The sequence below is a fragment of the Bos indicus x Bos taurus genome, chromosome 1 (genome assembly GCF_003369695.1).
Source record: "Bos indicus x Bos taurus breed Angus x Brahman F1 hybrid chromosome 1, Bos_hybrid_MaternalHap_v2.0, whole genome shotgun sequence".
Lineage (NCBI taxonomy): Eukaryota > Metazoa > Chordata > Mammalia > Artiodactyla > Bovidae > Bos > Bos indicus x Bos taurus.
The window spans coordinates 10,074,933-10,097,150 of NC_040076.1; the positions used below are offsets into that span (position 1 = coordinate 10,074,933).

The 22,218-nt window shown below is 42.7% G+C and overlaps 1 protein-coding gene and 1 non-coding gene across 8 annotated transcripts in view; both read left to right on the forward strand.

Annotated features, from left to right (window-relative positions):
• APP (amyloid beta precursor protein) overlaps positions 1-22,218 on the forward strand; it is a 312,804-nt gene that overhangs the window by 73,404 nt on the left and 217,182 nt on the right. For all 7 annotated transcript variants that reach the window (XM_027543466.1, XM_027543506.1, XM_027543608.1 and 4 more), the window contains exon 3: positions 22,028-22,157. In XM_027543466.1, coding sequence (XP_027399267.1) covers positions 22,028-22,157 — 130 coding nt within the window. The remainder of the gene's footprint in view (positions 1-22,027; positions 22,158-22,218) is intronic.
• TRNAR-CCU lies at positions 21,317-21,389 on the forward strand. Its single transcript has one exon. It is a non-coding gene; the product is annotated as a tRNA-Arg (tRNA).

Below are 22,218 nucleotides of genomic sequence, written 5' to 3' on the forward strand. Positions count from 1 at the left end.
TCCGATCTGCAGTGCATGAAGCAGGAAGCATCTGCACTGCTATCAGATCAGTATCTGCCCCTGCAGGTAGCCTTGTTGCTGTTGTCCAGTTGCCCAGCCCCATGTCCTGCTCTTTGCAACAGGCTTACCTACAGCCAGTCAGTCAGAAGAACATACCCCATTGAATCAGATCTCGTTTCCCCAGCACTCCCAGACTCTGGAAGACAACACCTGTATTTCACTGCTGAGACACCCAGTACATAATCTCTTTTGTCCATTTCTGAATCATGGACGTTGTTTTATAATAAAACAGCCTCCTAACTTGGCAAATGGGAGAGCAGTTTTGAGGGAATAGCATGGGAGGAAAGTGAAATTGTGGTTGGTTACAGGAAGAATAACATGTCTGGGTGATGCAGCCATCTGTGGCCTCTTTGAGGAAAGACCAAGAGGCAAAGAACTTGTGAGCAATTCACGGGAAAGGGAGAGGCTTTGTTTTTTGTTGGGCTTTGTCTTTTAAAGGGAAGGAACCTAAGCTGAGGAAATTGTAGGAAGAGTAGGTGTCCATCATATGAAAACTAGGCTCAAGTGTTAATAAAAATAGAGAGAAATGAGATCCTGTTCATAAGTGATTAGCTGAGTCTTAGAAAAGAAAAATGAGGAAGAAGGGTGAATTTAGTCAGTTTATATTGACAGGTGCTTGAAATCCACTTGTACATGGAGAATATTTTTTCCTACTGATGGAGAGAATCTTAGGGTGGGGATAACTTACAGAATTTTTAAAGCGGCATCCAGAAACTGGATCCTCAGACATTGGAACCGAAACTCAGTGCTTCCTGGAATTTCTCTGTTGGGATCTCTTGTTATCTGCTTATCCTTATCCTTTATGTTCACCTCATTATATCTGCATAAGATGGGCTTCCCCTAGGAGGTCAGGGAAAATGGCAGCCAGTAGCTCTGGGAATGTGTCTTCCCAGCTTGGAATTCCAACCTCATCCTGGTAGTTCACACGCTTAATTCCCAGCAGGGAATTCCCGTTGTTCCTGCTTTTGGTCACGCACCTATCTTGGGACCCGTCATCATAGCCACCAAGGACTCAGTACTGGGACTGGCTTGTCGTGGTCATGAGGGTGTATGGTTTGTTTGGTAAGCCAAGCAGAGCCACCTGGTGCAGGGAGAGGAGCTCTTGCCATCTGAGGAAATTCAGAGTACATCATGATTTTAAACAACTTTTGGGAAGGTATGAGGGGGCGGTGTTGTTGGTGAGATATTCGCTCAGAACCTTTAAACGGTGTTTGACTTTTTCTATTGAATAATACCTCCTAAATGGTCAACTTGTAACATTCCTTATTTGTATTTTAGAGTCTTCCTACTATTTGCCATGTTGCAGGTAGTCTGAAATTTTTCTTTTATAGCTAGAAATACCTTTCATTTGTAAGACTGAATACTTTTGTGGGCTGTTGGGAAATGGTTTTTTTTTTCCATTTTTTTTTTTAAACTCCATGTTTTTATTTTAGATGATTGTTTGATTCCTTGTTAATATAACCAAGGAAAATAATGTTCATAATTTTTTCAGCTCTCCTCACAGGTTTTGTAAGATACATTATTTTTGTATTCTTAAAGTTTAATATTATGGTCTGTTCTATTGCCATAATTCTCAGTCATAGGTTCTGCCTTTAACTTGATTCATTGTTTGCAGCCAATCCTTTCAGCAAAGGATCTCATTTTCTATATTTTTGATTCCTCTCTTTCTTTGAATGCCATCATCTTGCTGCTACTGCTGCTAAGTCGCTTCAGTCGTGTCTGACTCTGTGCGACCCCATAGATGGCAGCCCACCAGGCCCCGCCATCCCTGGGATTCTCCAGGCAAGAACACTGGAGTGGGTTGCCATTTCCTTCTCCAATGCATGAAAGTGAAAAGTGAAAGTGAAGTCGCTCAGTCGTGTCCGACTCTTAGCGACCCCATGGACTGCAGCCCACCAGGCTCCTCCGTCCATGGGATTCTCCAGGCAAGAGTACTGGAGTGGGGTGCCATTGCCTTCTCCTGCCGTCATCTTAGTTATTTCCTCAAGTTGTTCTTATTAAACAATAACTTAGTTATGTATAGAATTCCAGGTTGACAGGTATTTTTGTTTAGCACCTTTAAGGTATATATCCTGGGACCTACCATTGTGCAGATTCCCATTTTTTAATATACCAAACTGTCTCCATTTACGGTGCTCTTCATTTACTGATTATTTTCTCTCAATAGTGATGAATCATTTTTTTCTTTATGTTCTCAGTTCCTCTTGTGACCAAAACACAGATGTTTTAGAGACAGCTGGCTGAGTCAGAGAGGCAGCTGTGAGCAGTCTGTGATCCTAGGACAGAATGAAAGCAACTGAACTCATGACTATGACCTCATTTTGACCTTTTGCTAACCAATTTAACTCACTTGTTAATTTGTTTTTCCAAAGAATTGCCTGTATAGCTGCACCTCCTGTCTGTTGGTGCTTAGCGTAGTGTGATGTGTCAAATATTATTATTTTGATGGTGAATTATCTAGTCCATGTCCTTTATAGTCTCATGCTTCTCTCGTTTTATATTCCCTGCTACTGGTTGTTTTGTCATTATTATTATTTTTCTTTTTTATTTTGTGTTTTGGTTGTGCTGGGTCTTCATTGCCACACAAGGGCTTTCTCTAATTTTGGTGCATGAGCCTTTAATTGCAGTGGTTTCTTCTGTTGCTGAACACAGGTTCTAGGGTGCAGTAGCTTAGTTGCTCGGTGGCATGTGGGATCTTCCCAGACGAGGGATCGAACCCATGTTTCCACATTGGCAGGCAGATTCTTAATCACTGAATCACCAAGGAAGTCCTGGTTGTTATTATTAATACTGGCATTTTTGCCTCCTGATTTCTTTGGTCCTATCATTGGTCGTGGGCAAGGTTAGGAAGAAAAAAGTAAAAATTGAGGCTTCCCAGGTGGTACTAGTGGTAAAGAACCCACCTCCCAATGCAAGAGATGCAGGTTCAATCCCTGGGTCGGGAACATCTTCTGGAGAAAGAGATGGCATTCCACTCCAGTACTCTTGCCTGGAAAATCCCATGGAAGAGGATCCTGGCAGGCTACAGACCATGCGGTCACAAAGAGTCTGAGATAGCTGAGCCATTGAGCATGCACCTTAACTCCTGGTGAAAAGCCCTTATAAAGTTTGATTGGGAAAATAGTTTGAAACTTAAGTTTGTGTAATCAGCATTTTATCTCATTTCATCCACATTCTTGGTACCCATACAAACATACCCATACAGTTATGTTTCTGCCTAGTCATCGTTTAAATACTGGGCACTTTTGAAATATAAAAATTTTCTTTACATTTTTTTAATTAGCACAGTGAGTACCATTCTTTTATTTTTCTCCATCAAATGTGTATTGAGGACTGGTATAGACTAAATATTTGTGTCTTTCCCAAAATTCTTCTCTGGTGGCTCAGTCAGTAAAGAGTCTGCCTGCAGTGTGGAAGACCCAGGTTTGATCCCTGGGTGAGGAAGATCCCCTGGAGAAGGAAATGGCAAGCCACTCCAGGATTCTTGCCTGGAGAATTCCATGGACAGAGGATCCTGGTTGGGCTACAGTCCATGGGATCACAAGGAGTAGGACACGACTGAGTGACTAACACTCACTTTTTCCCAAAATTCATATGGTGAAGCCTTAAGTTCCACTGGGATAGTGTTTGGAGGTGGAAACTTTGGTAGATAATCAAGGTTAGATGAGGTCATGGCGGTGGGACCTTCACGATGAGATTGGCACCCCTATAAGAAAAGACACCAGAAAACTTGCAGAGTTTGCTTTTACTGCCCTGCTCACATAAAGAGGGGTGGTGAGCACCCAGAGAGAAGGTGGCAGTCTGCAAACCAGCAAGAGAACCTTCAACAGAACTCAACTCTGCTGGCACCCAAGACTTCCAGCCTCCAGGACTGTGAGAAGATAAATTCCTGTCACTTAAGCCAACCAGTTGATGAGTTTGTTACGGTAGCCTGAGCTAAGACTGGGACTTACTTTAACTCCTTTGGGCAAAAGGATTATAGGCTCAAGGTGTCACTGAGAATTACAGTTCCTAAAGATCCTGCTTTATAAAACATTTTAACCAACACTTGTCCCTGACTCAGCATGAGTCATCATTTAGCAGCTGCTTGTGGACGGCCTGTTGTTGGCACAGAGACTGGGACTGAATGAGGCTGGTGCTCGGCACTGCTTCCTGCACTGACAGTGAAGTGAAAGGCACTCAGTCCTGTCTGACCCTTTGCGACCACATGGACTCTACAGTCCACGGAATTCTCCAGGCCAGAATGCTGGAGTGGGTAGCCTTTCCCTTCTCCAGGGGATCTTCCCAACCCAGAGATCAAACCCAGGTCTCCCACATTGCAGGCGGATTCTTTACCAGCTGAGCCACAAGGGAAACCCCTCATAAAATGACAGAGCCCCCTCCATAAAATGACCTTGGGGTCCTCTCCTGCAGAGACTGTTTCTTTCCATTGACAGAATTCCAAAGAAATTTTTAGCAAGAATTGAGGGTTGTTGGCCCATCATCCACATTTGCCCTGAGTTTATTTTTGCCCAGTTAAGATGCAGGTGCTGTGATAACGCTCAATAAACATATAAACATGGTCTTCAATATTCAGTTAAACCTACCAAATGATCACTAAATACACTCCCTGAAAACAGGAAGCAAACCCTAGATTATTCTTTATGTGACCCTGTGGTAATACATTCTGTTGAATTTTTTTTTTTTTTAGTAGTACTCTTCTTCTTTTTTTTTTAAATTTTTACTTATTTCTTTTTGTTTGGCTGTGTTGGGTCTTATTTGCAGCACATGGGAGCTTTAATCTTTGTTGTGGTATGAGGAATCCTTGATTGCCGCATGTGGGATCTAGTTCCCTGACCAAGGCTAGAACCTGGGCCCCCTGCATTGGGGACCTCAGAGTCTTCGCCACTGGACCACCAGGGAAGTCCTAGCTCTACCGTTGCCTGTTGATGAACTGTGTCTTCCAGCAGTTACCCCCTCCCCTTCAGTCTTGGTTGGACATGAGACTTGTTTTAACCAGCAGAATGGAATGGTAGTGACACTGGTTTACTTCTGGGTGTGAGACTTAAGAAGGCCTGGAAATTTCCCCTTTTGCACTCTGGGAAGGAAGCCATGGGGAGAAACCCGAGTGGAAGAGAATGGAGGCCCTCATTCAGTTGCCCTTCCTTGCGATACTCTAGCTGATAGCATGTGAAGAAGAATCACTTGGTCAATTCACAGAGTTGTCAGGAGTTCTAATTATTATGGTGCAGTTTGCCTCTAAGTTGGCTCCCAAAGTGCTCACCTCCCCTCTGGAATTCACATCCGTGCATAGTCTCCTCCCACTGTGCAGGAGGATGCTACAGAAAAGATGCATGTGATGTTTGAAGCTAGATCATAAAAGGCACGTGGCTTCTACCTTGCATACTTTTGCTGTGTTGGAAGCCAGCCGCCGGGTCGTGAGGATACTCAAGCAGCTCCGGAGACATGTACATGTGCTAATACGGACCTGAGTGTTCCTGCCAGCAACCAACACTCACTTGCCAGGCAACTAGGAAACTACTTGGAAGTGGATCCTGTAGTCTAGTGAAGGCTTCATTTGACTGGAGCCGTAGCTGACATCTTGACTGCACCCTTTTACAAGTCAGGATCACTCAGCTAAGCCACTTCCAGATTCCTGACCCACAGAAACTGTGAGATAAGAGATGCTTCCTGTTTGAAGCTACTAAGTTTGGGGATAGTTTGTGTGCAATAATAGATGACCACAACAGACGCTCCCTTGATGATTGTTTGTGGTCCTCTGGTAGTCCTCTGGTAGAAAAAAAATTCCTTCATTCTATACTAGATGGAGAAAGTGCTGCCATCACAGAAACAATTTGAAAATAACTATATAAATTATTCATCATCTAACAGCCTACAGTGGCCACTTGCCTTAAGGAACTATTATATTATCTAGCCATTGGTCTCAGGAATCTAGGAGTCTTATAAATATAAGTAGATCCAAACTAGGATAGTATTCCCCTCGAAACATATGTTACAAAGGCTAGGAAGAAAAATTAGAATTTTTAGATTTTGTTGTCCTCTTTCTTTTGGATGAAATGAGACTTTAAAAAATAATGTTTTATTTAAACTAAAGGCTTTAGGTTGAGAGAAGAAAAAATTGAAAATACACTTCAGTTCTTCGTCTGAAGTATCATTCCATCCCCAATTTTTTCTTCTTATACCAAATTTAATTCAGGCCAATTGAGCAAATATTTACTGATTCAGGATAGGATTTTGTGTAAAGTGTTGCTGAGTGGCCAGACATCATTCTTGGCTCACAGAAAGTGAAAGTGTTCGTTGCTCAGTGATGTTTGCTTCTTTGTGACCCAATGGACGTTAGCCCGCTAGGCTCCTCTGTTCATGGAATTCTCCAGGCAAGAATACTGGAGTAGATTGTCATGCCGTCCTCCAGGGGATCTTCCTGACCCAGGGCTTGAACCCAGGTCTTCTGCATTGCAGGCAGATTCTTTACTGCCTCTGTTGGCTCTTAAGGAGCTTCTAAGTATACAATGAGATAAACTGAGAAAAGAATTGAGGAAATTGAAAATGTGGATGAGGCTGTGAAGTAGACGATTTTGATTGTGGGGATTTGGGATCTAACCCTAGAAGTGAGTAAGGGCTATGTGATTATTTTCAGCAAGACTTTTCTGCTCACGATACTAATAGAAAGATTAACCTATACGCAAGGGTGATCTGGATTGAGAAGAGAAGGGGATTCAGGGAACTTCCCTGGTGGTCCAGTGGTTAAGAATCCCTCTTGCAGTGCAGGGGATGTGGGTTTGATTGGTGGTCGGGGAACTGAGATCCCACATCCCAGGAAGCAACTAAGCCTGAGAGCTGCAAAAACAACAAAAATCCTGCATAATGCAACTAAGACCCAGCACAGCCTAAATAAATAAATATTTAAAAAGAGAAGGGAATTCAAGTCTCAAGATGCTAGTGTGAAAGGCATGGGAAAGATGATCCTGCCCATCGCTCTTGTATAGATGAACACATATGTGATACCTCAATTCAGTTCAGTTCAGTCGCTCAGTCGTGTCCAACTCTTTGCAACCCCATGGACTGCAGCACGCTAGGCATCCCTGCCTGGAGAATTCCTCACCACCTCCCGGAGCCCATCTCATCCTTTGTTGTCCCCTTCTCCCCTCTTCAATCTTTCCCAGCATCAGGGTCTTTTCAAATGAGTCAGTTCTTCGATCAGTTGGCTTAAATATTGAGTTTCAGCTTCAGCATCAGTCCTTCCAGTGAATAGTCAGGACTGATTTCCTTTGGGTTGGATCTCCCTGCTGTCCAAGGGACTCTGAAGAGTCTTCTCCAACGCCACAGTTCAAAAGCATCAATTCTTCGGCGCTCAGCTTTCTTTATAGTCCAACTCTCACATCCAGATGCTGGTACAAGGGAACTCTTAGGGTCAAGTGCAGTGAAAGGGAAGCATGGGCCTCTCTTTTGAACCTGCATTCAAATGCAAGCCTTCACTCTGACACCTGAGCAGTCCAGGAAAGCTGCCTAACGGATCTTAGACTATGTCCCACCTTTATGATAGGAGCGCACAGGTGTGTATTGTAAAAGTTAAATGTTGTCAGTTAAATGAGAAATTATAAAAGTCTGAGTACTGTTCTTTCTCTTGTTGTAAGGAAAAAGTTAAAACACAGGCTCTTTGACCCTCTCTAATATGCAAAGTACCTTCTGGGACTTAGGGGTGTAGAGCAGGTGTCAGTGACTCTGCTTGCTTATGCTGGGAACAGGTCTCTGGAGGGAGTTTGAGCAGGTTAAGCCTTGAGCACTGGCTGAGATTTCCAGCTGGGAAACTTATGCGCATATGGCTTTGCTTCTAGTCTCTTCTATTAGATTATGGCTATCCTTTCTTTTTCCTAAGTGTTTTCTTTTCCACAATTAACAGTATGTGTTTTCTGTTTCTTACCTCCTTGCTCTAAATGAACAGTTGTTTTGTCTATAAATTAACAGAATCATAAGACAAAGCACACCAGTGCCTGGCCCAAACAAAAGCTGATGAGTTGAACAAAGCAATTTCCTTTACCCAACTGTCTGCTCTAAAATATATAACCCCAGACAAGACTTCTTTGTCAACTTTGCTGTCTTTGTTTTTTAGTTATGTGAAGTTAAAATTAATTGAACACATGTGGTCCTTTTAATCTAATCAACTTTGAGGGCATATGGGAGACATGCTGCTATTGTAGAAACTGAAATATTCTTGGCCATTATTATTTTGCTGTGTGTGCCGTCCACCTTTGTGGGCTTAAAATTGACCCAGAAATGACAGGCACCTATGAGTAGTTGTTTTAGTATTTGAAAGATGCAAAAATTCATATTATGTGAAAATTTTTTGAATAGAGGTACCCTACCTGTATATGAGTTCAGTTCAATTCGGTTGCTCAGCCGTGTCCAACTCTCTGTGACCCCATGGACTCCTGCACACCAGGCTTCCCTATCCGTCACCAACTCCCAGAGCTTGCTCAAACTCATGGATTTTCTAGTAGTCATGTATGGATGTGTGAGTGGGCTTCCCTGGTGGCTCAGCTGGTAAAGAATCTGCCCTAAATGTGGGAGACCTGGGTTTGATCCCTGTGTTGGGAAGATCCCCTGGAGAAGGGAACTGCTACCCACTCCAGTATTCTGGCCTGGAGAATTCCATGGGCTGTTATGTATAGTCCATGGGGTCGCAAAGTGTCAGACATGACTGAGCGCCTTTCACCTGTGCATGAGTACAGATACATGTTTTGCATTATTGGTCTGTATAGTTATAAGGATTGCTTGCACAAACCATAGGATTCAGAGGTGAAAGAGATGAAATCAGTCTGGATATTTCTTTGCACACCATTAATCATTTTTAATCAGATTAATGTTTCATGTAACTTTGTCCTTGGTACTCTCTAGCTGTTTCCTAAATGCATACTCAATTATTACGTATTTGCAGTAATATTATGGACTTTTATATTTGACCTCTTATTTATTAAAACTGTTTTGCCTGTATTGTATTTTTCTTTCTTCTTTTTAGCTTTACTGAGATAGAAATGACAAATAATCTTGTGTAGACTGGGCACTTGACACACGTATATATATCAGTGCTGCCCTCTCAGCTTGTCCCCGCCTCTTTCCCCTGCTGTTCTTTACGTGTGTTCTATTCCTGCCCTGCAGACAGGTTCATCAGTACCTTTTTCTAGATTCTCTATAAATGCACTAATATTATGATACTTGTTTTTCTCTTTTTGACTTCACTCTATATGACAGACTCTAGGTTCATCCACATCGCTGCAAGTGACCCAATTTTGTTCCTTTTATGGGCTTTTTTAAAGCTTGTTTGTTTATATGCATTTAAAATTTTTATTTTGTATTGGAGCATACTTGGTTAACAACACGTTGGACATTTTAAAAATGAGAAAATGAGCCCTAAGTTAACAGAAAGACAGTGAGGATCTTGGCTATATGTGGACACATCTATTTGTGTCTTCAGTCGTGTCCTGTCCTGTTTATTTTGGTATACCCCTCCCGCGTTTGTCTCTACATTCAGCATGTTGGTATAATAGTGACTCATACTTTAAACAGGGTTCTTGCACAATATTTCCCAACTCTGTATGAATGTATGCATATGACAGTATATTTACATACAGTGTCAGAAACAGACTTGGACCACATTAATGGGAAATAGGCTGGTGCCCTGAAGCGTTTTCTGTCCCTTGCTCTTAGATGAGGTCGTCATTGTGAAAACACAGCAGTGCACGTCTTTCCCATTATTGCAGTGGTGTTTCATCAGCTGTGTCTTGCCTCTCAGCTCTTCATTAAGTTGTAATCAGAGAGCAATTTCAGCTTCCAGTTCTCTTTTCCAATTAAATTAGATATAGCCTCTAATATCTCTCATTATTACAAGAATATATGTTAAGAAACAGTTTGAGATGGGATTTTTCTTTGTATTCCAGAAAATTGTAGAGGAGAGACTATGTTATTTTAATCCAGAAAGAGAAATAGATTGACTTGGACATGCTTTGTTTCAGTTTTGATGCTGAAGTGAAAGTTATTTAGAACTGAGAATTAGTATGCTCTCTGCATACTCAGAGCTGTCACCAATTTGAGGGTTGTTTTTTTTTTTTTTAAGTTTATGATATATTTTCTTTTTAAAAAAAAATATTTGATCCAAGTATAGTTGATTTACAATGTTGTGTTAATCTGTGCTGTACAGCTAAGTGGTATGTGGAATCTAAATTATGACACAGATGGATCAGAAACAGACTTGAACACACACAGAAACAGACTGGGACTTCAGCTTTGTCATCAGTCCTTCAGTGAATATCCAGGGTTGATTTCCTTTAGGATTGACTGGTTTGGTCTCCTTGCCGTCCAGGGGACTCTCAAGTCTTCTCTAGCACAATCGAAAGCATCAGTTCTTCAGCTCTCAGCCTTCTTTATGGTCCAGCTCTCACACTGCACATGACTACTAGGAAAACCATAACTTTGATTATACAGACTTTTGTCAGCAAAGTTACATCTCTGGTTTTTAATACACTGTCTAGATTTGTCATAGCTTTCCTTCCAAGGAGCAAGTGTCTTTTAATTTCATGGCTGCAGTCACCATTCAGAGTGACTTCAGAGCCCCCCAAAATAAAATCTCTTACTGTTTCCACTTGTATTTGCCATGAATTGATAGGACCGGATGCCATGATCTTAGTTTTTTGAATGTTGAGTTCTCCAGGGGATCTCCCCACCCAGGGATTCAACCCAGGTCTCCTGCATTGCTGGCGGATTCTTTACTGTCTGAGCCACTCAGGAAGTCCTTTTAAACTTTTGGTTCTTTTTAATTCAAAATTTCAAACATGTGTAAAAATAGAAAGAATAGTGTATTGTATTCCCTCTGTGCTCATCACTCCAATAATTATAAAATCTATTTGCTCTTGTTCTTGGAAAAGCCTGGAATCCCAGTTCTCTACCTTACCTCCAGATGCCATGCATTATTTTGGGCAAGCTCATCCCTTTTGCAGCTGTAAATTGATGAAGATAAAGTAAAGTAACACATGTTATTTATTGACTTCTGACTTACATGTTTAAAACACCATTTTAACAACACTGCATAATTTGTAGCATGTGTTCTCAGTCGCTTCAGTCATGTCTGACTCTTTGTGACCCTCTGGACTATAGACCACCATGCTTCTCTGTCCATGAGATTCTCCAGGCAGGAATACTGAAGTGGGTTGTCATGCCCTTCTCCAGGGCATGTTTCAGACTCTGGGATCAAACGCAAATCTCCCACATCTCCATCATTACAAGCAGATTCTTTACCACTTAGCCACCGGGGAAGCTTTTTTCAAAAAGAAATATCCTGGAGAATTTGATTAAAAGTTGATTGTTAAGTGTTGAAAGACCAGAAAGAACAGTAAGCAAATTCCTTTCAGAATTAGCATGAACGCACACAACCCTGACCATTAACCCTGTGTTCAGTCTTTTACTGGCCACATTTGATTTTGTGGTCTGGAAATATCCTTGGGCATTTGGTACCTGGTGGTGGTGGTTTAGTCAAGTTGTGTGTAAATACAACTTTTGGCATTCATTAATCCCTTGTCCCAGGTGGCCTGGTGCAAAATGATATTCCAAGGGGTCCCCTGTTTGTCCTTAATATTTCCAACGAAGGAACGTTTTTGTAGGACTCTAATAGTATGTATCTTAAAGATATAGTTTTTACATTTTTGTATATGTAAGTTCTTGGCTTTCTTAAATATCATCCATATCTTTTCTTGGTTTGCATATTTAACAACTTAAATGTCATCTTGTCTGAGATTAATATTTTTTCAATTCAGATAAACAGAGAAATGGAGACTCTAGGTTTTTTAAATTTAGAATGAAAATGTTCTGATGGTGACCAAGTTTTTAAGGTATTTTCCTGGGAAAGCTAATTATGTTACCAACCATAACCTTCTAATATGGATCGAAGATGGTTTCTACTCTACCTCTTCTGGTTGTTGGTATTTGAAATTTCTTCAACTCACTTAAATTTTTTAAATTTATGTACAGATAGATTTGCTGTCAAAGATACATATTTATATGGCCAGAGTAGTTAGCTGCTTGTTATAGATGCCTGGCCCAGTCAGATGGGCCCCCTTAGCCTAGGGAGAGCCTGACTTTTACATGTATTAACAATAATCCATTGCTTTTTTTATAATATACTGTTATTGGTAGGGCTTCCCTAGTGGCTCAGACAGTAAAGAATCTTCCTGCAACACAGGAGACCCAGGTTGGATTTCTGGGTTGGGAAGATTCCCTGGAAAAGAGAATGGCAACCCACTCCAGTGTTCTTGCCTGGAGAATTCCATGGAGAGAGGAGCCTGGTGATCTATAGGTCCTGGAGTCACGACTCCAAAGTTGGACACGACTAAGTGGCCACATCATACTTCAGAAAACAATGTTAGATGACACTGAGGTGCTTATTTTTCTCAAAAGCTTATGATCCAACACTAATATCATACCATTCAGGTTATCTTACATACACATTGATAATATCCAACGGGTGCTTAATATATGCTAGATTTCCCTATGTCTTATGGATTCTGAACTTAGCCAGAAATATTTGTTACCTGTTGATCAAGCACTCACTGTGCTGTTACAGTGCTGACCACCATTGAGGGAACAGAAAATGAATCATACAGTCCCTGCCTTCAAGGAGTGTGTGTATAGTCTAAGGGGGCAGGAAGGTGCATCATTATAATAGGTGAGTGGCCGGTGGTCAGATAAAAGTGATGGCATAAAGTGCTTTGGATTCAGAGATTGAAGAAGGGATCAAGAAAGGGAATATTAGTGAACCAACTTTTGAGCTGGGGCATTTTTCTTGGGTTTTGTTCATTCGGAAGGAAGAAGGTACCAGAATAGCTTATGTTTAAAAGGAGGGGGGCTTTTTAGACTTGGGCTTTTTAGACTTCACTGGTGGTACGGTGGATAGGCATCCACCTTCCAGTGCAGGGAACATGGGTTCGATCCCTGACCCAGGAAGATTCCACATGTCTCGGGGTAACTGAGCCTGTGCACCACAGCTACTGAAGCCCACAAGCCTTGCCTGCAACAAGAGAAGCCAGTGCAATGAGAAACCTCTGCACAACAGTGCAGGTAGCACCCTCCCCTCCCCGCCCCCAGCTCGCAACTAGAGAAAGCCCGCACGCAGCAAGGAAAACCCAGCACAGCCATAAATAAATACGTATTTAAAAGTGGGTGTGCTTATTGAAGGAGACCCATCACTCCTCACTGGAGTTACAGGTAATCAGGTGGTCCCTGTCTCATCCGCTCTGTATCTCTGTGACTTGGGTCCACAGACGTCTCCTCCTACTATCTCTCTCTGTCAATCTTATTTTCTTGCTTCTTCCAATTGCCTGCTTGCTGTCCCCTCATGGTTTTGCCAGGCACCACCTCTGGCTGTGACTTCCCCTGCCTGCCAGCCTTAGCTAACCAGAGCCTGGATGTGTTTGTTCACAACGCTTAAGCAAGGAGAACGTACTTGACAGAGTGCTTTCCTCTGGCTGTCATCAGCTTTGGGGCCGGAGCTGCAGAGTTAAAATATGGGCACTTAGGAAAGCTCTTGCTGAGAAAGGGGGTGGGGGCTGGAGGGCTGCAGAGAGGGGCAGGCATGTTGGCAGCCTCCTGACCAATTCAGCCAAGTTCATGAAGGTGGAGCACCTCGGGGAGGCTGCGAGTGGGGGTCTCATTGTATTTCCTGCCCGTGGAAAGTATATTTGCAACGGGGAGGTGGTGCACATATGTACTTAACCCGAATGTCAGGCACACTGCGATAAATACCAGAAAGCATTCCTGAAGTGGGCGAGAAGGATTCACATCTATTACGCTGTGAGTGGAGAAGGTTTGCCCACGGGGGAGGACCCTCATGGACCTAAGCATTTGAAGTGCAGAGTAAGGGTCTTAAGAAGAGTGTGCTTGTTGCACAGTGAGTATGTTTATTCAGTGACTGCCTTGTGTAATTTTTAGGAACTGTGGACTGTCTGCTTTTCAAGGAACTGACCCAAGCCTAAATTTGCTTCTGCTATAAGTATTGATTACTGAAGCTCTCATCATCTGAATTTTTTTATAATTAAAAAAATAGTGATCAGTGGAATCAAATAGGAGACATTTTGGAAAAGGATGGGGGCCCTATAAAAATCAGGCTTTGCTAATACCTGCTGTTTTAGCAAATTCTCAGCAATGCTTGTTGTGTGAGCACACCGTGATGCAACATACAAATGAAATAGCTTAGGGATCTCAGATATTTTATTTCCTATGTTAAGGCATGAGACGCCACAAAGAAAACATAGAATGCTTGTCATAAATTATTTGTCTCATAACGTAAAAATGCTTCTTTGTCTCTGGTCATATACTGGCACTGTTTAATAAAAAATGCAGTCCAACTCTTTGCAACCTCGTGGACTATAGCCCACCAGGCTCCTCTGTCCATGGACTTCTCCAGGCAAGAATACTGGAGTAGGTAGCCATTCCCTTCTCCAGGGGCTGTTCCTGATCCAGAAATAGAAACCGGGTCTCCTGCATTGCAGGCAGATTCTTTACCGTCTAAGCCACCAAGGAAGATATATAGTATTTCAAATTTTTGTCAGAAATCTCAGTATGGTTTATATTGTGGTTTTTTTTGTTAGGTTTTTCTTTCTGACTTGGAAGTTCCTTGTGCTTGTGGTAATCACTGTGCCTAATTGGAACTAGATGTACTTCAGAAGAAACTGCGTGTCTTTAATGTTTGGTGTGCCTCCCCCCTTTTAAATAAACTTCCTGAATTGAGAACAGCAATTTTTTATTCTCTTTGGCAAATTCGAATTAATAGCTCCTTGTCTCAGGATAAAAGTGGCTGCTTGGGTGGAAGTTGCCACTTCCCTTTTCATTGTTAAGCAGTAGGCAAACCATGCATGGGATTCATGTGGTTTCGCAATCTCCTCAAACTGTCTGTTAACAATCCCCAATGTCCCCGTCCTAGAGAACGAAGGTGAAGCACAGGAAATAACACATAGCCCTAGATTTTAGGATGGAAACTGGAAGGAAATTCTGTGTTTGGCTGATCACTTTGTAGAGCTCTGGTGGCCTTCAGGGAATAAGCCCTGTCTTCTCTGATCATTTTGTTGTTATTGTTCAGTCGCTCAGTCATATCCAACTCTTTGTGACCCTATGGACTGCAGCTCACCAGGCTTCCGTGTCCTTCACCATCTCCTGAGTTTGCTCAAACTCATGTCCATTGAGTTGGTGATGTCACCCAACCATCTCATCCTCTATCACCCCCTTCTCCTCCTGCCCTCAATCTTTCCCAGCATCAGGGTCTCTTCTGATGAGTCTGCTCTTCATATCAGGTGAAGTTTTGGAGCTTCGGCTTCAGCATCAAACTTTCCGGTGACTATTCAGGATTGATTTCCTTTAGGACTGACTGTTTTGAACTCCTTGCTGTCCAAAGGACTCTGAAGCGTCTTCTTCAGAACCACAGTTGGAAAGCATCAGTTCCTCAGCACTCCTTCATCTTAACTGGTCCATGTGCAGTTCACTCTGCTAGAAAATTACCCACCAAATAAGTTACTGTTTTTTGCACCAGTTATTACCTTAGGACACTGAGATGGAAGGCATGTGAACCAGCCATATACGTATATACATATTTTTTTCTTATCAATATGTACCCTACAGATAGTTTTTTGGTTTTGAATTAAAATGAAGAAAATATGACTTGACTGTGCCTCCTGAAGGCATAGTCCTCCTTGGTAGAAAGCGAAGGCTCCTGAGAAAAGCCTCAGCAGGGTAGTATTTCTGTGAAGTGGCAGCTGGAACCCCTTTAGAAAAATGCAGTAACTCACACTTTACTGCACACAATGTCGTGTCCCTCAGGGCAAGCTCTCTGGTGTCACAGAGTTTATGACTCATGAATGCTGTACTTTTTGTGATGTAATAAACAAGACGAGGTGGTGGGAGAATTATATTCCTGTCCCAAAAGCCACTTCACCTTTTATTCTGTTGGAAGAAAAAGCCATGGGGATATTAAATTTTAGTGGCATTTTCAAGTTGAACATTGTCTGTGACGGAAATGCATGCGTTGAAGTGTTAAGCTACTTAAGAACAAAATAAAATCAGGGGAAGGAGCTGTTTCCGTGTAGAGCTAAGTTGCTGGCGAGGGTTTTGGAAGAGTAAATTTCTCAATATGCATCCAGGATCTGATTTACATATCCGTCTCTGTGTGTTTACATAGCTTGTTCCTCCTGGATTGAATTTGCCTCAGACTACACTGACCAGCGGCTCTGTTTTTTAGAGCAGTTTTAGATGCTGCTCTAAAAAACAGTTCTCTTGTGGCTCAGCTGGTAAAGAATCCACCTACAATGTGAGACCTAGGTTCTATCCCTGGGTTAGGAAGATCCCCTGGGAGAAGGGGAAGGCTACCCACTCCAGTATTCTGGCCTGGAGAATTGCATGGACTAAGGGAAATCCTGGTAAAGACAAGCGTATTGAGCCATTTGGTCCATTAGGATCCCCGTGACTCAGGGCCTGTGTTTCATCGTTATTACCACGTGTTTTGTGAGGGACAATTGGAAGCTGCCTGCCAGACTTTGAGTAATATCAGCATACTGCAAAGTTACTATGATCAGGGGAACTGGTGTGTAATTCTTCAAAAGGTCTGATTATCTCTACGAACATATTATATATAGGGAAGAAGTGCTCAACATTTTTTTAAAAAATGAGATAAAATTACCTATATTTTTTAATTGAAGAGAAGATGTGTGGAAAAGTATCAAAGGAGAGTGCCTGGGAGAAATTTGAAAGTAGAGACTGCTGCTGTTGCTAAGTCGCTTCAGTCGTGTCCGACTCTGTGTGACCCCATAGACGGCAGCCCACCAGGCTCCCCCGTCCCTGGGATTCTCCAGGCAAGAACACTGGAGTGGGTTGCCATTTCCTCCTCCAATGCGTGAAAGTGAAAAGTGAAAGTGAAGTTGCTCAGTCGTGTCTGACTCTTAGCGACCCCATGGACTGCAGCCTACCAGGCTCCTCCGTCCATGGGATTTTCTAGGCAAAAGTACTGGAGTGGGGTGCCATTGCCTTCTCCAAAAGTAGAGACTAGTTAGGATATATTCAGTCTACTACTATTGCTGACATCACTTAATCCGTGATAGAGGAACAGGGATGGTTTTTTAAAGTAATTGAAGTAGTTTGTGAAATATTTGGGATCTTAGGGTAAGAGTACAGCATTTTGAAGATAAACTTTTGTTATAAAGTGTTGCTAAATGAACTAAATTATGTAGAATCTTAACGAAGTAATCACATAACATTTTATCAATAATAAAATATTCCTGTTCAGTAGAAAATTGCCTGAAATTTTATCTGTGATTGTTAGCACTGTAAAATCACAGATGATAACCACTCTGTCACTGCACTTTACTAGCACAGGGCTCGACACATCATAGGTACTCAGTAAAATTTTAGTCAGTTGGATAGTCCCTGGGATTCTCTAGGCAAGAACACTGGAGTGGGTTGCCATTGCCTTCTCCGATGCATGAAAGTGAAAAGTGAAAGTGAAGTCGCTCATTCGTGTCCGACCCGCAGCGACCCCATGGACTGCAGCCTTCCAGGCTCCTCCATCCATGGGATTTTCCAGGCAAGAGTACTGGAGTAGGGTGCCATTGCCTTCTCTGAGTCAGTTGGATAGTACCCATACATTAAGGTAGGGGTTTTCATCCATTAAAAACTTACTGAAACTGTACAATGTACCAGTCACTATTTTAAGTTCTGGGAGGGGAACAGTGAACAAGAAAAATACAAAGTTGATGCCCTTGTTGAGCTTATATTCTAGAAGGAAAGACAGACAATAAACGATGCAGGACACGGGTTTGATCCCTGGATCAGGAAAATCCCCTGGAGAAGGGAATGGCAACCCACTCCACTATTCTTGCCTAGAAAATTCCATGGACAGAGGAGCTGGTGGTCTGTGTAGTCCATGGGGTCACAAAGAGTCAGACACGACTGAGTTACCTTTTCACTTTCACACTGACCAGCGCTCTTTTTTTTTTAGAGCAGATTTAGATGCTAGCAAAATGGAGAGGGAAGTGCAGAGATTTCCTCTGTACCCCCTGCCCTGACTCATGTGTAGCTTCTCCCTTTTTCTCAACATCCCCCAGCAGAATAGTACATTTTGTACACTATTTATTTACGTATATTTCTTTTTGGCCGCTCTGGGTGTTTGTTGCTGGTCTTGGACTTTTCTCTAGTTGTGTCAAGCTCAGGCTACTCTTTGTTGTGGTGCATGGGCTTCTTGTGTCTGTGGCCTCTTGTTGCAGAGCCCTGGTTTTAGGCATTCAGGCTTCAGTAGTTATGGCCCAGGGGCTTGGGCTTCCAGGATGGCTCATCGGGTTAAGAATCTGCCTACAATGCAGGAGACTTGGGAGACGTGAGTTCGATCCTTGGGTCAAGAAGAGATCCCCTAGAGGAGGAAATGGCAACCTACTCCAGTTTTCTTGCCTCAAAAATCCCATAGGCAGAGCAGTCTGGTGGGCTGCTGTCCATGGGATCACAAAGAGTCAGACAGGACTGAGCACAGCACACAACAATAATGGGCTAAGTTGCCCCGAGGCACGTGGGACCTTCAGTCCCCAACTAGGGATCAAACCCATGTACCCTGCATTGGCAAGTAGATTCTCAACCACTGTGCCACCAGGGAAGTACCATTGATGAACCTCCATGGACACATCAGGATCATCCAAAGTCCGTAGTTTACCTTAGGGTCCACTCTTGGTGTTGTACATTCTATGAGTTTGGACAAATGTATAATGACATGCATTCACCACTACAGTATCGAGTATAACAGAGAATAATTTCACTGTCCCCCAAATCCTTTATGCTCTTCCTGTTCATCCCTCCTTCCCCTTAATCGCTGGTAACCACTGGTCTTGTTACTGTCGCCCTGGTTTTGCCTTTTCCAGAATGCCACATAGTTGGACTCACACATGTATTTTCACACTGGCTTCTTTCACTTAATAGGCAACTAAGATTCCTCTATTGGAGAAGGAAATGGCAACCCACTCCAGTGTTCTTGCCTGGAGAATCCCAGGGACGGGGGAGCCTGGTGGGCTGACGTCTATGGGGTCGAGTAGAGTCGGATACGACTGAAGTGACTTAACAGCAGCAGCAGCAGCAGCAGCAGCAAGATTCCTCTGTGTCTCATGGCTTTATAATGCCTTTCTTTTTCCTGCTGGGTAATCCGTTGTCTGGATGGACCACAGTTTTCACTCATTTCAGTGCCTTAATTTTTTAATAGATTTGGCCTCGGGGTTGGGATAGGATAAGGCAAGTGAGGCACTCAGGAATTAAGATAAGTCATATTTTCCTGCACTATTTAAAGGTCAAAAATTAATGCCCCAACTCCACAGTGAACAAAAGATCAACATTTTAAAGACAGAAAGTTCCCTCTGAACGTCACTGACAATCATTAGCAAAATTCCTTCTATCCATAACCCACACTGTGGACAGTATCTTCGTGCTCTGAAACCTGCTTCTTCCCCAAAGTCACTGCTTCTCTCAAAGCCTTCTCAGGTCATTCTTTCCTTGCAGCCCTCCCAGCATTGACATAGGGATATCTTCCTTCTCCTGAATTTTCATTTCCAAACCATACTTTCCTCCTCCTTCCTAAAAAACATCCCCCACCCAACCTGTGGATGGACTAGTTCCCACCTGTCCTCCACCTGTTGGAGGCATCCACAGGGCTCTTTCTGCCTCAGGGGCATCCCCCTCAATCCTCAAAGATTTTAGGCCCTCACTCTCTGTCATTCAGCCAACTGCATCTTTAGTCATTCTTAGCTGATTTTGATATCAACCTAGATGTTCCAAGATTCCAGTTTCTCTGTTCCTTGGTTTTTATTCCTCCAGTGACCTTGCTTTCATCATTCTTCAGCCATTCCCTCTGAAATTCATATTATAGTCCTTGCAGATACCAGTGACTGTACCTCCTCCAGAATCTTAATTTCAACTCTGACTGTCCAACTAATGCTTCTATCCAACCCACTTTTTTTTTTTTTTTTTTTTTTTGGTACCTTTAGGACAGAATTCTGTAGCCCACAGCAGGACTCATTGATACTACATTGATTTGGCTGTGATGGGTTTTAGTTGCTGCATGTGAGATCTTTCATCTTAATTGAGGGGACTGATCAGGGATCAAAGCCAGGCCCCTTACTTTGGGAACGTGGAGTCTTAGCCACTGGACCACCAGGGAAGTCCTAATACTACAGTCTTTGAACTGTGTATCCCACTCTTCCTGCATCCCCACTTTAGATTCTGTTATAACCCATCATTATAGCCATTTCCTTGCTTCTGTCCTCAGTTCTCTTATATTTTCTCTCTTCATTGTATTTAACTGGCAAAACAGCAACTCTGGTGACATGCAAGATTTATACAAGGGCAAGACCATTTTAGAAACAAATTTTTATGTTTCTGTTTTTCCTTCAAATCTCTTCTCATTATTATTAATAAATAGAAGTGATCTGATATTTTCATAAACCCATTTCAGTTTATCAAGTTTTACATTTCTTCCAAGTGTTCAGTAAACACCATGATTTATTGAGAACAGTAATCAGAGTGAAGAGCTGTAGTTAGTTATCAAGGGAAGAGATTCATAAATGCAATTCTTTATCTAAAGATTCATGATAACTTTTATAAATTATTCTTATGTAAATTACTTTGAACAAAGAGAGGAATTTTTACAGAGAGAGCTTGCTATGCGTCATATCCTGTGTGTGAAATGTTTGCCTAGTTGACTAAGACAGGGTTGGGTTGAATTTCAGTCACGGTAATATTCTCAGGTGTATTTACCACAACATTATTTAGGGGAGATATCCCTGGTGATCCAGTGGCTAAGACTTTATGCTCCCAATGCAGGGGTCTGGGGTTTGATCCCTGGCCAGGGAACTAGTTTCCATGTACTGCAGCTAAGACCTGGTACAGTCAAATAAATAAATAAGAATATTTTAAAAAATTATTTTGGGCATTACAGACTATCTTCACACCCATTTACTTTGCATTGAAATGACCCCATACTTTTAATAGGGCCCCCCGGCAACAGACTACAGTCCATAGGGTCACATTGAGCAGGACTGAGTGACTTAGCACACTCGCACCTCCTCCCTTTCTTTTTTATCTCCCCTAGAAAATATGTTTGAACAGAGAAGTCTGGCAGGCTACAGTCCATTGGGTCGTACTAAGATACAGCTAAGTGACTAAACCACAAAACCACTAGAAAATAGGTTAAAGGACTTCTTTGGTGGTCCAGTGGTTAAGACTATGCGCTCCTAATGCAGAGGTCCCAGGTTCGAATCCTAGTCAGGGAACTAGATCCCACGTGCTGCAGCTAAGACCCAGCACAGCCAAATAAATTAAAAAAAGAAAAAAAAATGTTAAGCTGGAATGGGCGTTTATAAAGTAGGAGTACGTGTAAAGTAAAAGTTAGATTGTGTCATGTTTTGAGTGAACGATCGTTTTCTTTACCCTGAATTCCCCAAAAGTGTTAGTCACTCTATCATGTCCAACTCTCTGTGACCCCGTGGATTGCAGCCGACCAGGCTCCTCTGTCCATGGCGTTTTCCAGGCAAGAATACTGGAGTGGGTTGCCATTCCCTTCTCCAGGTGGGTCTTCCCAATCCAGGGATCAAACCCAGGTCTCCTGCATTGCAGGCAGTTTTGTTTTTTTTTTTAACTGTCTGAGCCACCAGGGAAGCCCAAGCTTGCCTACCGAATATACAGAGCCAGCCTGAATGTGTAGGGCCAGCCTGTATATATATAGGCTGTATGTACGTAGATACCAAATGTGTAGGGCCAGCCTGTATATATATATATAGGCTGTTTGTACATAGATACCGAATGCATAGGGCCAGCCTATACCCCATGGGATAACAGCTGTGGTTCATCGGGTGCCTGTGTGCCAGCCCTGCCTCAGGTAACAATGTACCCTCTCTGTGTGCTCTCCCAGGTCTACCCTGAACTACAGATCACCAATGTGGTGGAAGCCAACCAACCAGTGACCATCCAGAACTGGTGCAAGAGGGGCCGGAAGCAGTGCAAGACCCACGCACACATGGTCATTCCCTACCGCTGCCTGGGTGAGCTGACCGGCCTTGGAGCCGGCGTTGATGGGCCATGGGCTTTGGGCATAAACGGGAA